This window comes from Protopterus annectens, chromosome 10.part0, assembly GCF_019279795.1.
Source record: "Protopterus annectens isolate FY-2018-M chromosome 10.part0, PAN1.0, whole genome shotgun sequence".
NCBI lineage: Eukaryota > Metazoa > Chordata > Ceratodontiformes > Protopteridae > Protopterus > Protopterus annectens.
The window spans coordinates 344,871,592-344,889,871 of NC_056744.1; the positions used below are offsets into that span (position 1 = coordinate 344,871,592).

The 18,280-nt window shown below is 39.2% G+C and overlaps 1 protein-coding gene across 1 annotated transcript in view; it reads right to left on the bottom strand.

Annotated features, from left to right (window-relative positions):
- The window catches only part of LOC122813115 (flavin-containing monooxygenase 5-like), a 589,830-nt gene that overhangs the window by 46,353 nt on the left and 525,197 nt on the right, over positions 1–18,280 (bottom strand). The window contains exon 7 of the mRNA XM_044085248.1: positions 13,945–14,300. Coding sequence (XP_043941183.1) covers positions 13,945–14,300 — 356 coding nt within the window. The remainder of the gene's footprint in view (positions 1–13,944; positions 14,301–18,280) is intronic.

Below are 18,280 nucleotides of genomic sequence, written 5' to 3' on the forward strand. Positions count from 1 at the left end.
ATGGCTTTATGGAAGTCATTAATAAAGATGTTAAATAGCAAAGGGCCTAGTATGGAACCTTGGGGTACTCCAGTGGGAGTAGGGAGGAAAGAGGAAGTGGCTTGGCCCCATTTCACTGCTTGGGATCTATTTGAAAGATAGCTGGAGAACCAAGAAAGGGTTTCTTGGGAAAGGTTAAGGTTAGAGAGATGATGTAGGAGGTGGGTATGGGAGATTGTATCAAAAGCTTTAGATAGGTCCAGCAGTATGGAAGAAACTAAATGACCAGAGTCACAGGCTGAATTGACAGTATGTAAGAAGGAGAGAAGGGCAGAGTTAGTGCTATGTCCTGGGCGGAAGCCATGTTGGGTGGGGGAAAGTAGTTGGAATTTGGTAAGGAATGGTAAGAGCTGTAGATGGATGCATTTTTCAAGAATTTTGGAGATAGGGGAGAGGATGGCTATGGGGCAGACGTTGGAGACATTGTTATTTTTGCCACCCTTGTGGAGTGGGAAGATATATGCAGTTCGCCAAAGTTTGGTAAAGTAAGATTCGAGTATAGATCTATTGATCAGGATACTAATAGGCAGAGCAATAGCATCTGAGGCTATTTTTAAGAAGGAGGATGGAATGCTATCAGGGGCATTAGAGCAAGGCTTTAGTTTGTAGAGGAGTTTCTTTATTAGGTTGATGGAGACAGGTTTAAGTTCAAAATTAGGATGGTGAGGGGAGAGAGGGGAGGATTGTATCAAAAGCTTTAGATAGGTCCCAGCAGGATGGAAGAAACTAAATGACCAGAGTCACGGGCTGAATTGACAGTATGTAAGAAGGAGAGAAGGGCAGAGTTAGTGCTATGTCCTGGGCGGAGGGGAGGAGGGTTATTGTAGGTAAAGGTCTTAGTAAGCTCAGCTATGGAGGAGGTGAAGAAGGTATTGAATAGTGTGGCAATTTATGAGTCAGATTTGCTAGTTTCAGGACAGGTGTTGTTTTTTGTTCCAGGCCTTAAGAGGGAATTAATAGAGTTCCAGAATTGCTTAGGATTATTAGCATGATTTTCTTGTAGTTTTAAGTAGTATGACTTTTTGTCTCTAATGACTTGTTTTTTTGGCTAGGTTTCTCAACTGTTTATATTTTAGTAATGTATCAGGTTGGTTATTGCGGAGGTAGATTTTCCAGGTTTTATCTCTTTGTAGCATGGTGTTTTTTGTGTCTTTGGTGAGCCAACGAGAGGTTTTAGTTTTAATTCTTTTATTTCTTATGGGGGCCAGGGAGTTAAGGATTGTTAGGAATGTTGAATTAAAGTAGTCAATGGCTTTGTCTAGAGGAAGAATTTTTAGGGGGTTCCAGTTGGTTAGCTTGAGAGAATCAGTGAAAGTAGTGGGGTTAAAGTTAGTAAGGTTGCGAGTAGGAATGTATTGATGGAAGTGTGAGGACGAGGGAGTAGCTCGAATGGTGAAAGCAGGGAGGTGGTCTCCTAGACAGTCAGGAATGACTCCTGAAGTTATGGTTTTGTTAGGATGAGTTACTAGGATCCAGTCAAGTATGGAGCCAGGGGGGTAGGTTTTATTAGGTCTAGTAATGAAGGTGGTAAGTTGAGTAAAGGTGAATAGATTAATAGTTGATGTGGGATTGGGGTTATTGATTTTTCCCCAGTCAATATTTACATCTCCTAGGATGTAGGTTTCTAGTTTAATATTGGAGGAGGTCCAGGAGAGAATCTCTTCTAGGGTGTTAGTGTTATTGCCAGGAGGAATGTAGAGGGAGATGATACAGATGCTTTTATGGACGTTTAGTTTTACTAGGCCAATAACAAGTTCAGCATTAGAGAAAGAAGGGATATGGTTGGGATATGGAGTGATGGATAAGTAGTTGGAGTAGACTAAAGCTACACCACCACCTCTTTTACTTGGGCGGTCAGATCGGAGAGAGTGCAATCCAGGTGGAAGGAATTCAGAATCATTTATATGAGGTTTTAGCCAGGTTTCAGAGATGGCTAATATATCTGGTTGGTTGTGATTGAGCCAGGCATGAAAAAGGGCTATTTTATTTAGTAGGCTTTGGGTGTTGATGGTGAGGAATTTGAGGTTTTTATTAGGGGATTTGTTGTTGGAGCTGTGGAGATATGTTTGAGAGGAACTGGGACCAGGACTGGGGTGGATATCGCCGGCTAAGTGAAGGAAAGAGGTGAGGGGAATAAGTTTGTTGTGTTTTGATTTGGGTAAAGGAGTCTGGTAGAGTTTTAGTTTGAGTTTAAAGTCATTAGTTGAGTTTGGGAACAATTTTATTTTTAGGAGGAGGATAGGCTGGGAGGGAACTAGGGAGGTTGCAATATTGTGATAGTGGGATGTAAGGAAGTTGTGAGGTGGAGTAGGAGAAGAGAGTAAGTAAAGATGAGTATAAGAGGTTGCATGGTAAAGAGGTAGTAGAAGGAAGAGTAATGTAAAGGAGGTGAGGATTGAAGCAAGGGGTAAGGGCATTGTTAGTTGGGGATGAAAGAGAAGTAGAAGAGTCTAAGGTGATATTTGTTAGGTAGGGGGTGTAGCAAAGATAGTCAGGTGGAGTGGAGAAAAGGGTGGGGAAGAGGAGTAAGAGGATTGGTTGGTGAAGTGGGAGGGATTAGTAGGAGGGGGAATAAATGTAGGATCACTGGGGGTGGGTGGAATTTGGGGGTAGGGTAGGGGAGTGGAGTGAGCCCGCAGGGCGAACGGAGCGGGTAGAGCCAAAGGATGGACAAGCACAGTGAGAAAAACAATCTGTAGCTGTAAAGACTACAGCAGAGAGGTAAGTGTAGCTTAGGAGAATTAAGAATCTAAGCCAGAAAAAAGGTAATAGTGGACAAGGGTAGGAGTAAGTGAGGTGAGACAGGAAAGGATAGGAAAGAACACTGTAAGAAGAGCTATAGGTAAAAGGGTCTTGCAATGTTCTTAGTCAAGGGATTAATAGTATCTGATTACAGACCAATTTATGGGTATAGTGCCACCTAGTGGTAAATAAGAGAAGTGGCAGCAGGGAATAATATATCCAATATAAAGTCTAGTGAGGGAAAATAGGAAAGTAAAGTTTGCAAAATTTGTGTAGAGCAAAGGGTACGAGCGGGCTGCGGTTGGCTGCTATCTCTCCGGGAGCAGTATGTAATAGTAAGATAGTTAACAAGGGTAAAAACAAATATAATAGTGATATAAGAATTGTGTTATTAAGCCACGTACACTGAACTTTTCTTATTGAGGAAGAAATTATGTTCTATAGGGCACGTTGCGGGAAAGGTGTCTTCACAGGATACCTGGAGATGGTTTTCTTTCGAGTAGTTGCTGTGTATCTGTGTTTCCCTTCCTGAGTAGTTTTGTTATGCCTTTCCAGGGTAGGAGGAATAGAGGGAGCTCACTGGCAGTAGACTGTGAAAATAGAAAAGGACAAGCTATCAGGCAATGTTTGGCAAATATGAGAAGGTATAGAAGGAGAGGAGAGTGCCAGAGAGAATATAAGATTGAGCTAGTAAGGAAGGAAGAAAAAATAAAATAAAACCTTGAGAGAGGAGTACAAATTACATGTGGAGGTGGGGGAGACAGGAAAGCAAAGAGGCAAAGCCCATGTCCCGTTCTGAAGTGGAAAGGTACACCAAAGTGTGAGATAGGGAGCAACAGAAGCACTAGGTCCGCGCTTTTGCTGTACACAAGTAGAAAGTAAGTACTTTTAGGAGTCATAATAGATGAAAATCTAAAATTTGATCTGCATATCCAATCCCGTATTACATAAACTCAGAAAAAACTAGGGCTACTTTATAGGCATAACAGGTTTCTCTCCTTACCAACTAAACACGCTTTAGCCCTCTCTTACCTACTTCCCTCTCTAACCTATAGTGCACCATTATTAATCTGCAGTCCTCCCTGAAACTAAAACTAGAATATTGCTACAACAAGATCGCCAAATTTGCTTCAAACAGTTGACATTCTACCCATCAATGCGTCACCTTAAGAAAACTCCAGTGGCTTGAATTCCCACATTACCTATTACTCCTCCAACTAACTACCTCACATAAACTAAGCTATACACCACAAGACTGCCCTGCTCCCAGCTCCTTATTTTCCCCAATTCCACCCCTAGGCCACTACATTCAGAACATCAACACTTACTCCAAATTTACAAACCAAACCTACTTGCAGGAAAACTCTTATATTCCTGGATCACTGACAGATTATGTAATAACCTCCCCTCTTCTATCCATTCTGAACAGCATCCCTTTAATTTCAAAACCATCCTACACAAGCATCTTCTCTCTAAATGGATTAGCTACTTCTCTACCTTAATTGATGCTATCACTTGACTCTCCATCCCCCAGACCTAGTTCTGCTTCTTAACTATCTAACCTCTTTAACTACTCTCGTCTTTCACAAGGAATAACCTACATGAAATTTCAACCTTTATTATCTCGAGAATATTTCACTTTGATCTCACCAGTTACTAACTATAACTATCTGAAGCTACTGTATATTTGGATTCTCTTTCTAACCTTGTATTTCTCTTATATTCATTGCTATCTTACTTCAAATCACCTACAATTGACATAGAATCTATAGCTGGACTACCTTCAACCCTCTGGATCTTACTCATTTTAACATGTTTTTTGATACTCTGGAACTATGTTGTGTTTTTTGCTTTTTTTGATTTTGTATTGGGTCTTGTAAACACCGTATTTAATTTGTTGTTATTTTGTACCGGAGCTTTTCTTCCGGGCCTCCACTGAAAATGGGCTCTGTTCGGCCCAGTGGACTTTCCCAGTAAATAAATGTCAATAAATAAATAAAATAAACAAAATGTCACTTACACACTCCTCAGTCTCACTTCTGGATGACCCAAATCACTTGTGATGTCACTGACACAGTCCTCAGTCTCACTTCTGGATGACCCAAGTCACTTGTGATGCAACTGACACAAGTCCTCGGTTTCACTACTGGATGACCCAAAATACTTGTGATGTCACTGTCACACTCCTCAGTCTCACTTCTGGATGACCCAAATCACTTGTAATGTCAGTGTCACACTCCTCAGTCTTACTTTTGGATGATAGAAACATTTTTAAAACAATCAGTTACAGGTTTGTTGGCAGTTACTAGGTAGGTAATCCAGCTAAGAGACCAGTGAGGCATTTAGTCTAATTTTCCAAGTGCCCCAAAGCACTGTTAAGTAAAGTGCTTCGCTCAAAGTCACACAGCAGGCAAATAGAGATTGAAGGAATTGAACCTTGGACTACAGAAAGCAACTAAGGGACATAATACTTTGGTCTATGGTATCATAACTCCACAAACCGGGTGTGAGGAGTAGAACTTGCAGCCTTCTGCTCTCTCTCTGGCATCAAAAGAAAGTAGTACCTACTGAACCACTGACAATAAATGACATAAATACTATTTCTGAGTAATCAAACTATTTTTGTCAGTAGATTTTCTCTGCTGTAATAAATATTGAAATTTTAAGAAAAAATAAAATTACTTAACATAAATTGCTATTACAATAAAACTGCATTCCGACGTGTTACTTTCTGTCGCTTGTCTCATGCATTCAAAATAGACGATAAAGCGGTGTATGGGTTCAAGATATTTATTGTACATAGACATTGTTAGGAACTGTAATTAGAACTTATATATTCAAGTTAACAGAATCACACATTACTTCAAACACACTCGCCTGTGCATCTCCATTCATGCCTGCACTCACTATGACTGACTGTACAAAATGCCACTGTTCTCGCACATGCTCAGTACTTATATGCACATGCTATCCAGCTACAGTGGCTCAATAGGAACAATACACTCAACGATCTAAATCCTCCTCCTTTGATTTGTTCGACATGCAATAAGAGAACAAGACAATGTATACGCTCGATAACAAATATTAGTAAGAATCAAACTCAAGTCCAGGTCACTGTGTATTTTGGATTGGGTCTGGAAATTCTACCCGAGCTGGTTACATAAAAGCTTTGACTGGGTTTAACAACAGGGACAGTCTCTGGGGAATTCTTCTCAATAGGAACTTCAAGGATAACATTAGGACTATTTGAAGAAAATACACTGTCCTGCAAAATGGAAACAAGTGCAAGGTCCCTCTGAAAACTAGAACCTTTGGCACAGGTAATTTGCTGCATCACTGCTTCAGAAACTGGAAGTATATGTCTTTGTTTTCTTTTAAATTCTATTCCTTCCGATTGAACAATGTAAGATCTCGGCTTCTTACAAACATTTTTGATAATACCTACTTGGTTGTAACCTTTGGTTGTCTGCATCACTACAATTTCTCCTTGTCTTAGTGGTCTGAGAGGTTTGCTAGATTTATCGTAGTATGATTTTTGTGACTGGCGTTTCGTCAAAATTTTCACTTTGTTGTTCTTTGCATTTGGAATCAGTAGTTGTTTACTGATCAGTAAGGTTGTTCTTGTCTGTCTAGACATTAATCTCTGAGCAGTTGAACCAAGCAAGTTATCTTGGGAATGTTTCTGAGATTGAGAAGGTTAAGGAAAACACTGGTACCATCTCTCAGATTTCGCTAACAAACATTTTGCACTTTGGACTGCATGCTCAGCTAATCCATTGGACTGTGGATACTCTGGACTATTAGTAACATGGACAAAGTCCCAGGACTCAGCAAATCTCTTGAACTACTGACTTGTAAAACTGTGTGCCATTGTCAGATAAACCTTTGTGTGGACTACCATGAAGAGAAAAATGTCTCTTCAATTTTGTAATGACAGTGCTGGAAGTTAGATTAGGAAGAAGGTCAATTTCAAACCAATTCAAGTAAAAGTCTACTAACACTAAGTAATGCTGACCATTCCATTTGAAAATATCAGTAACAACTGTCTACCATGGTGCTTTTGAATTTGGTTTAGCTGAAATGGTTCTTTTTGTTGGTGTGGTTTAGTACTATTACAAACACAACATGCCCCAGTTTCCTTCTCTATATCTTTGGACAATGAAGGCCAAAATACTATGTCTCTTGCCCTTCTTTTGGTTGAATCAGTACCCGGGTGTCCATGATGTAAAATCTGGATATATTCTTGTTGTAACGCTGAAGGAATAACTACTTTAGGACCTTTCATGATGATTCCATCTTCCATCATGAGCTCGTCTCAGTATGGAAAATATTTCTGCATGTCAAATGGTAGACTGGTTTGTCTCACTGGCCATCCTTGATTGATAATGTGTCAGCTTCTGAAGAACTGGGTCTAAAGTTGTGTGATGTCTGAGTTCATCAATACGTGACAAGGAAAACATTTTGACTTCCATGACTTCCAATTCTGGTTTCTTATCATCATGCATTTTTGTTATGCATTTGTGTTGTGACTGCTGTGCCCTCTCCATATAGTCCCTCAATGCAGGCAACACAGTTCTTAACATAGTAGTAAAAACACAGTAACGCTGTTCCCTAAAGGTCTGCTCCAAAAAGCCAAGTGTAGAAAATGCAATGTAGAAGCACTGGAGACGGACCACCACAATAAATGGAAAATATTTAATAAAGGACAAGCGCTTTCGCGTACATAAAGCACGCTTCTTCAGATCCATAAAAATACATTTAGCAGGTGTCATATATATACTAAAAAAGTTCTCTTTAATAGCATAATCAAGCAATCAAACAATCAAATGATTCAATCTGTAAAAATCAGTGTCTAACTAAATAATGAGTGAATGAAATAGATTCAGTATGTGAGAGCATTTTTTAAAAACTCAAAGCAAGACAACTTTATGCATTGCATACATTTTAAAAACATTTAGAACGTTATGAAAAATATTAACGAAACTCGTGAAAACACTTGTAATATCTTATAACATACGCTCTCTAGGAGGTTAATTCTTAGTGCGTAACGCTTAACATAATTAATGTTTAGACCATTCTGCTAGTCCCTAAACTAAATGGTAATTTCATAGCTGAGAAATCTGAGCAATCTAGAACCTGATTAAATGAAATAGCTCAAAATATATATCATAAGATAATGTGAAATCAAATTATTCACAGTGATTAAAACTCATTGTATTCAGAGTCTGTCTTCCTATCAACAGAATCTGCTTACATATCACTGTTGAAGCAGGACATGATAACGTGAAAAGTGTTGCTAACAGTCGGCTTTCAAGAAGAATGAAAGTATATGGAAGAGCACATAACTTTTACATAAATAAAAAAAAATGTAAATAATAATAATAAAAATAATAATAAAAATAATAATGAAATAAATAATTTCACAACTATTATGTGTACATCTTAACATGTTCCCTAGGTCTGAAAAATGCCCTATCACACTTTTAAAGGGGACTTATTCTTTCTCCTGTGTTTTTTTTCCGGTATATCTTAAAAACTTTGGGGATATCTGCTATACAGCAACTCAAACAGTGAAACTCCCTTAGATTTGGGGTACTTGTTTAACAGCAAAGAGAATCACTCCCATTTTCCTATCTATTTCAAAGTCTTTTTGTAACATAGACTTTAAAGATTTGTTATAGTGTTCAGCATACCTCAAAACTGGCCAGATTTTCACAGAATGTCCAGATGTTTGCCTCACATTTTTAGTCTGTTCCTCATAAAATTTGTTATTTTCTGGATTTTTGTGGCATATCAGTGAGGACTGAATTCACTAAATAATGACAGGCATTTGCGTTTCAGACTTCATTTCCTTCAGAAAATGCAAGTAACACAAGACCTTTTATTCTAACAACCTTCTAAGTTTATAAGAGCAATATTTGCAATTTGTCCCTATTTTGGGGCCTTTGTCCCCTCCCACCATTATTTTTGGCTTTTTCAGATGTTTTGTGGTAAGAGGTTGAGAGCTATAGGATTCATCTAGCCCATCCTAGATTGGGTGCTGTCCTTTGGTACTCAGGGCAGGTGGCACAGAAATGTGACATCTACAATTTTATCCTTTCTGATACAGTCCTTCAGCAGATGGCTGAGCTCCTCATGACATCAGTCAGGCAGTTCCTGCTCTCTCTCAACCCTGGAGATTGGAATCTCTCAAGCTTTTACAGGCAGATTCACATCTTCATGACTCTCTTCCTCCTACACCAGCCTGTTATTCTCTATTTCTATTTCACATTAGCCTTCCCTGACATGTGGGAGCTGATACATTGTATCAATAACCAGCATATCCTTTCTTCTATCTTAGCCAGCAGATACATTGTATCAATAACCAGCATCTCCTTTCTTCTATCTTAGCCAGCAGATACATTGTATCAATAGCCAGCATTTCCTTTCCTTTCTTCTATCTTAGCCAGCAGATACATTGTATCAATAACCAGCATCTCCTTTCTTCTATCTTAGCCAGCAGATACATTGTATCAATAACCAGCATTTCCTTTCTTCTATCTTAGCCAGCAGATACATTGTATCAATAACCAGCATCTCCTTTCTTCTATCTTAGCCAGCAGATACATTGTATCAATAGCCAGCATCTCCTTTCTTCTATCTTAGCCAGCAGATACAGTGTATTAATAACCAGCATCTCCTTTCTTCTATCTTAGCCAGCAGATACATTGTATCAATAACCAGCATCTCCTTTCTTCTGTCTTAGGCAGCAAACTGATTCCCCTAGCTTCTGACACAGCGTGTTGCCTTGCCTTTTCAAGAGGCCTATTAATGTAGTTCACCAGTCCATCTGCATCCCTCATTTCTCTCTGGCATGGCTGAACAACCTGTACCTAGATGCCTCTATTTCCCAGCCCATCTTGCCACTTCTCCTGCATTGTGGTCTACAGACCCCCCATATTCTTACCCAGACTCCATGCAATCTATAGTAATACTAACCAGTCATACATGAGTCACTCATGTGCTCCTCATATTTTTACACATTTTTCTCCTTTCTACTACCTGAGCATTTACTGTGAGTTGTGTATGTGTATCAAAGTGGTGATTGACAGCCCTATTGTGTATGTATATCAAAGTGATGATTGACAGCCCTGTTGTGTATGTGTATCAAAGTGGTGATTGACAGGTCTTCCCCAACTCTGTCTTTGTTTAAAAATACAGTCATTGAAATGAACTTTCCAAATTCAGCTCCAAGCACCACTGTGCCTTCTGAACTAAGTTGGAGCCTGTTCCTGCCACACAGTGGCTCCATCTGCCAAGTCTCATTCCATCTTTCACTTAAGCATCAACTCCTTCTCCCTCCCCAGCCACCAGCCTTTATTCTACTCATTAACGCTTTCCTTCCTCGCTGTATTGGTTGCTAGTTTGAGAAAGCTATTAAAAACCCCTTATTCTGGCATGTTTCTGCCACAGCTGGTTCCTCTGACAGCTCATTGGTTAAAGATGTACCAGAACATTTTCCACCCCTCCCTATTGATAAGCATGTCTTAGATCAGTTTTACAGTAATGAAAGTGCATTCTGTACACCATGCGTGCCTTGGAGACACCTGAATGATTCTGCTAAGACTCCCATTTCTTATCTCCAAAGACTGGACCCTTTGCATCTCTTCACATGAGCAGACACACACCTTGTACCATTTTACTATCCTTTAATGAAATATTATCATACCAGCGGTATTGTTAATGGTAGTTCACTTTCAGAAATGGGTAAAGTATTTCAACATAAAACTGTTTGACATATTTATCATATGAATTACAGACATAAAGAGCTTTATAAAATCATCAAGTCTTTAAAAAATCATATTATGGAAAGGAAACCATTGTTCCCAAAGTGCAGTCATTATACTAATGCATAGATATATGGACATATAACCACCAGCCAAGATGACATGACAAACCAAAGTTACTATGTAATAGCAATTACACATGGTAACTGCAAAATCTGATAGAAATAACACTAAACCAAAAAATTAAGTCCATCACAAAACCCTTTAATCCTTATAACTATGACACCTACAATGTTAACATTTAGTACTCATCAGATGCAAACAATAAAGTCTCCATGTTTAGTTATCCTTCAATGCTCATATCATGTATTAGAGATTATGTCTATAGCGTTAGTTACTCAATAAAGTCTCCATGTTTAGTTATCCTTCAATGCTCACATCATGTATCAAAGATGTCTATAGCATTAGTTACTCAAAGTCTCCATGTTTAGTTATCCTTCAATGCTCACATCATGTATCAGAGATGTCTATAGCATTAGTTACTCAAAGTCTCCATGTTTAGTTATCCTTCAATGCTCATATCATGTATCAGAGATGATGTCTATAGTGTTAGTCAAACAATAAAGTCTCCATGTTTAGTTATCCTTCAATGCTCATATCATGTATCAGAGATGATGTCTATAGTGTTAGTCAAACAATAAAGCCTCCATGTTTAGTTATCCTTCAATGCTCATATCATGTATTAGAGATGATGTATACAGTGTTAGTCAAACAATAAAGTCTCCATGTTTAGTTATCCTTCAATGCTCATATCATGTATCACAGATGATGTCTAAAGCGTTAGTCACTCTTTACTATGCACATGGTGTATTAACGATGATGCCTGCTGGGTTGCCATATAATCCCCATATCAGGTATCAGCAGTGATACTTGCACGGTTAGTTACCCTTTAAGGCTCACGTCACATATCATCGATGATGCCAGCAGGGTTAGTTACCCTTTAAGGCTCACGTCACATATCATCGTTGATGCCAGCAGGGTCAGTTACCCTTTAAGCCTCACGTCATACATATCTTCGATGATGTCTGCAGGGTTAGTTACTCTTTAAGCCTCACATCACATATCATCAATGATGTCTACAGGGTCAGTTACACTTTAAGCCTCACAACACATATCATCGATGATGTCTGCAGGGTTAGTTACCCTTTAAGCCTCACATCACATATCATCGATGATGTCTGCAGGGTCAGTTACCCTTTAAGCCTCACATCACATAGCATTGATGATGTCTGCAGGGTCAGTTACCCTTTAGGGCTCACGTCACATATCATCGATGATGTCAGCAAGGTTAGTTAGCCTTTAAGGCTCACGTCACATATCATCGATGATGTCTGCAAGGTAAGTTACCCTTTAAGCCTCACGTCATACATATCTTCGATGATGTCTGCATGGTTAGTTACTCTTTAAGCCTCACATCACATATCATCAATGATGTCTACAGGGTCAGTTACCCTTTTAGCCTCACAACACATATCATCGATGATGTCTGCAGGGTCAGTTACCCTTTAAGCCTCACATCACATATCATCGATGATGTCTGCAGGGTCAGTTACCCTTTAAGCCTCACATCACATAGCATTGATGATGTCTGCAGGGTCAGTTACCCTTTAGGGCTCACGTCACATATCATCGATGATGTCAGCAAGGTTAGTTAGCCTTTAAGGCTCACGTCACATATCATCGATGATGTCTGCAAGGTAAGTTACCCTTTAAGCCTCACATCACATATCATTGATGATGTCTGCAGGGTTAGTTACTCTTTAAGCCTCACATCACATATCATCAATGATGTCTACAGGGTCAGTTACCCCTTTTAGCCTCACAACACATATCTTCGATGATGTCTGCAGGGTCAGTTACCCTTTAAGCCTCACATCACATATCATCGATGATGTCTGCAGGGTCAGTTACCCTTTAAGCCTCACATCACAATCACATAGCATTGATGATGTCTGCAGGGTCATTTACCCTTTAAGGCTCACATCACATATCATTGATGATGTCTGCAAGGTAAGTTACCCTTTAAGCCTCACATCACATATCATCAATGTCTGCAGGGTCAGTTACCCTTTAAGCCTCACATCACATATCATCAATGATGTCAGCAGGGTTAGTTACCTTTTAAGCCTCACGTCACATATCATCGATGATGTCTGCAGGGTCACTTAACCTTTAAGCCTCACATCACATATCATCGATGATGTCTGCAGGGTCAGTTACCCTTTACGGCTGACATCACGTATCATCGATGATGTCAGCAGGGTTAGTTAGCCTTTAAAGCTCATGTCACATATCATTGATGATGTCTGCAGGTTCAGTTACCCTTTAAGCCTCACATCACATATCATCGATAATGTCTGTAGGGTCAGTTACCCTTTAAGCCTCACATCACATATCATCGATGATGTCAGCAGGGTTAGGGTTAGTTAGCCTTTAAAGCTCACGTCACATATCACTGATGATGTCTGCAGGGTCAGTTACCCTTTAAGCCTCACATCACATATCATCGATAATGTCTGCAGGGTCAGTTACACTTTAAGCCTCACATCACATATCATCGATGATGTCAGCAGGGTTAGTTACCTTTTAAACCTCACATCACATATCATCGATGATGTTTGCAGGGTCAGTTACCCTTTAAGCCTCACATCACATATCATCGATGATGTCTGCAGGGTCAGTTACCCTTTAAGGCTCACGTCACATATCATCGATGATGTCTGCAAGGTCAGTTACCCTTTAAGCCTCACATCACATACCATCAATGATGTCTGCAGGGTTAATTACCCTTTAAGCCTCACATCACATATCACTGATGATGCCAGCAAGGTCAGTAGTCTCATTTTCAAAAAGGCAAGTAGTGACTCACAGAAAACAGAAAACAATGACCTTAAACTTTGCATTGATCAACAACGACCATAAGTAACAGAAAAATTATAGTACTGTGTTTTTACAGGTGGAAGTACAAGCCTCTCCCCCATATTATATGCATCCTCAGCACTTAAAATATCCCTTCCCTGAGGTTACCAAAACTCAAAGAAGGAGGGCACTTAACATGCCAAATCAGGTGCATCTCTTCTCTGAAGTCTGGATGAGTCCATCACAGGTGAAAGCAAGAGTTGGGTTTTTCCTTTTGATGTTCTGAGAGCCTCTGTCTCACCCTTTGTAAATTAGTGAATATCCCTGAATGACAACAGCCATACAGTACAAAAAAGGTGTTGTAGTGACAGCATACAATGTCATGTCTTTCTTATCATCTTGGCAACAAATGGAGGATATTGCCCTGCTCAGAAAATATGAGAGGAGGAGCTCAACTAAAACATAGTTTGATACGTACCTTTAAAGACTCGTGCTGCCCAGCGAGACTGGATCTCAGAAACTGGCATGATTGCTCCCAGTGGTTGAACCAAACCAATGACAGCCAGCGTTGGCTGCTCTAGACGTGGTGGGAAGACATACTTGTAGAGGTCAGTGATATTATTTCGGACTTCAATAATGGAGTCTTCCAGGAAGGGATATGAAAATCTGTAGCCAGTGGCAAAGATGACAACATCAATGTTCTCTTCTACAGTTCCATCTTCAAACACTGCTGCCGTTTCTGTGAACTCCTTCACATTTGGCTTAACAATAACAGTGCCAGAAATAATGCGATTTGGCAGGTCATCATTTACAGTTGGATGTTGGCTTAAAACTCTGTCATAGAAAATAAAGAGATACAAAAAGAGATGACTGTGCAGTTTGACATTTGAACATGAATGCACATGAATTACAGAAACAGAGTCTGATGGCAGATAGCTGCTTAACTAATTTTATCTGCATGACTTCCTACTTTATAAGCTGCACATTTTACTTAACCAGTGTCTTATCTTTTCCACCTTTTATAAGGAAGCTCTTATAGTTCACCAATTAGACAAGATTTTCAAGTCTTGAAATGTTCTGACCCTGCTGCCTCTTCAGCAAGGCCATTCCAGTCATTTTTCTTTATAATAATGCTTCCTCATACCTGTGCTGAACCATCAGTCAACATTTTATTGGCCTTGTATTTATTTATTTGAAAATTAGGTAAACTGACTGGTTTAAAGACCCTCAGCAGTCATGACCCAGGTTCAAGGCAGGCAAATCTAACAACAAAATATTGCAGTACATTAGCTGTCTGCATAAAATACAGTGTAGTGAGACAGTAATAAGTAGATACATTAGGACAGCAATATTAATCTTCATTTTCATTAAAATTCACTGGTCTTTGAGGTAAGTAAAACACTGAATAAAATCATTAACAGAGGGGGTTAAATATGGATGGGATAGTCTGAGAAACGACAAACGTCTTGAATATATTTATAATAAGAAAATAAAATGTTCGTACACTAGGGGGAGAAATTTAAAAGATTTTCGGGTGCATGGGGCATTTAAGTTACCAAATAATGTTAAATATAAAGAAATTAGTCAACAAGGAACTTTTCCCTGTGGGAAATGTACTGTATGTTCATTTATAAGAAATAGCTTCCCATATATCAGTGGAAGAAGATATCAAGACAAAGGTATTTATAACTGTGCAAGTGAAGGAATAGTATATGTTCATGTAATAAATATGACATTGGAGAGAGCAAAATAAGTCTAGCAACTAGATTGAATGAGCATATAAGTGATATTAAAAAAGCTGTGATTATAGCCCTGTTGCTATGCATTTTCTGGAAAAACATGGAGGGGATCCCAGGGGGGGGGGCTACAGGCAACAGTGTTGGAGCAAGTTTTAAAGGATAATTATAGAACAACAGATGTAAAAAAACAGCTGAGAAAGAAGGAATCAGCGTTTATTTTAAAGTTTAACACTTTGCGTCCAGCTGGACTGAATCAAGAATGCAATTGGAAATGTTTTTTGTAGTGATGCATTCTTAAAGAATTTTTAAAAAAAATGTTAATTGATGTTAATTGATGGTTTTATGAGTTGATTATTTAAAGAAGCTGTGTTTTAGTGAATTATACTCTGGGAAAGTCTTGTAAGAGCCGAGGCGCTACAGCAGTTGTATTTTGTATTCATATTTTATTAAATTGGCTTTTGAGTTTTACTGGCTTTTTCTTGTGTGGTGGAAATAACCAACTTGAATAAAATCATGTTTGAAGAGTGGGTTGGATCCCAGAGTGGGACTGAGGCAGACTGAAGTATGGGGTAAAGAAACAGAGAACAAAGACAGAAAAGTGTGTCATGAATTGGAATTCCCCCCTGTAAGACAGGCACTACTAACAGTTTGTAGCAAGAGAACCTTGGATGAAAGACCCAAACAAACTAAAGAGAAGCATATGCTCTGGGAAGGTGGAGAGGAAGAAAGGGCATAGGGCATGGGGAGGCAGTTGAACAGAGCTTTGTATTAGCATTAGCTACTCAAAAGTATGTCACCTGACATAAGCAATCACACACATAACAAGGGTCCGTTTTGCTTGCATGTATCTTGTTTTGAACCCTGCTATAATTTCGGCTCTTTTGTTTCCATGAGTTAAGTATAAGTGTTTGGCATGGCCTCCCTTGGCCTCCATTCCTCAGACTCTTCTAGTCTTGTGTAATACAGTTTCTGGTGCACATTGTCTGCTATTTTGTTACTCTCGTCTGAAATTTCTTGCATCATTATACAGATGAGATCTCAAGAACTGACTACTCACCTTTCGAGGTGGGCATCTTACCAACAACCTGCACAGATGGACAATGATTTATTGTTTTTGGATGGAGATGCCATTTCCTGTGCTTCATTGAAGTGTTATCTTATGCTATTTGCTATTCTCACACACTTACTATAAAAAAGGGGTCCTGTGTTGTGTCTGTACATGGAGTTTGTGTAACTCAATGAACTTCCTAAATGCACTTTAACAAGGCAGTATGTTCACAGACAGACACAGCAAATATAATGCACAACAACAGTGCACTTACTGGAGGGAATTATATCGGACCAGTATGGCTTTCTATAGCCATAAGCACTATAGGTCAGGGCAGAAAAGAGATCCCTTTTTTTGGTTTAGAATCTTCACTTTTAAAAAGCACTTCCTGGATTCTTGATTCATTCCTGACCAATGGCCGTTTCAAGTTCATGCTCTGGGCCAGTCACAATCCACCAATGCATTTCTACAAGGAGAATAGATTCAGAGAATCACTGTGAACCTTCCCTGGTTTTGCAACTGCTGATGGGTGCTTGACCATTACACTTTGTCCTAGGAAAGTCTGGTCATGGGACTTCCAAGATGGCTGCACGCTGATGAACAGTATGACTTCAGTTCTCCTAGTGTGAAAATAGAAAATGAGAAAAAGGAGTGCCATTGAAAATGTTTTTGGGTAAAATTAAGTTACTGGCTAGTAAATACACTGCCTGGATGCCAGCAAAGAAGAAATTTGGAAAACCTGAATCAAAATCAACAAGAAAAGGTGAAGAGAAAATATTGCCTGGGAAGGATTCTGCAGCTGTTCAACAAAAAGCATTTCAAGCTTCAGCTTTGATTCAAGAAATGTCTTCCAGTAATTTAGAGGAAAAATGAATCAAATGTACTCAGAGGGATTAAAATAAATGAATCACTGAAGGAATATATCAATTCAAATATCAAAAAGCTAGAAAAAATAGAAGAAGCTTTAATGAGCCATTCAGATGAACAGATAAAACTGCAAAAATCAAAGGCTGACATGAAGAAAAAGCTGGCTGAATATGAGGTTACTGAAGAAGAGCTGTTTAAAAAACAGCAGAGTTGGAAGACACAGTGTGCAGAGAATACCTGAGATTTTCTGCTGTAACAAAGAAACTGGAAGGAACAGACTGTATTAATTTTATGACATGAAAGTCTCGATCACCAAATTGGGCTGTCAGATGACTTTCAAAGTTTTCTTTTACTTTTAACAAACTGTTAACACCAGAACTTTTCAATGAGTGGTGAGCTGACACTTGGGTACATATCATTGCTTTAGTTATTACATCAACCCTTTCTTTTGTGTAGTACTCAGGTTCGGACATCACCCAATAAGTGGTGAGCGGACACTCAGGTACATAGCACTGCTTTAGTTATTACATCAACCCTTTCTTTTGCGTAGTACTCAGGTTCGGACATCAACACTGATGTAAACTGGAATTCATTCACTTTAGCATTAGATCAGCTACAACATGCATCATGCTGTGTTTACACCACTGTACTTTTCAAAAAGAGCTAAAGTGAATGAAGTAAGTGAAATGTCAATCACTATGACACTTGTTAGCTAGCAAATAGGCTCAAATATAGAACATAGGAAGTTACAGCAGGGCCTCCTCCAAAAGACCTGTCACTAGCACTGTACCCCAGGGTGCAGTCCTTCGGCAACTTCCCTTTGGCATTTTCTTCTTGAGGTCAAAGTTAACATTTTAAGGGTTTGGGCTGACCAAGTTTGCAGATGACTGCAAACTTGGTACCATCATAAATTCCCCAGAGGACATGAAAATCCTCCAAGAACGCCTGTGCTCAAGAAATAGCTGGTGTCAATACCACAGACTAAAACTAAATGCCAAGAAATGTATAACTGCATCCTTTAGCAGGCATGACTACCACTGTGATTATCACATTGACAACACAGCCCTGAAAACTGATCCCATAGTTAGGGATCTGTAAGCCTATGTCGACAATGAACTGCCTTTGATCACCATGTATCCGCTCTTTTAAGGAGATCCTTT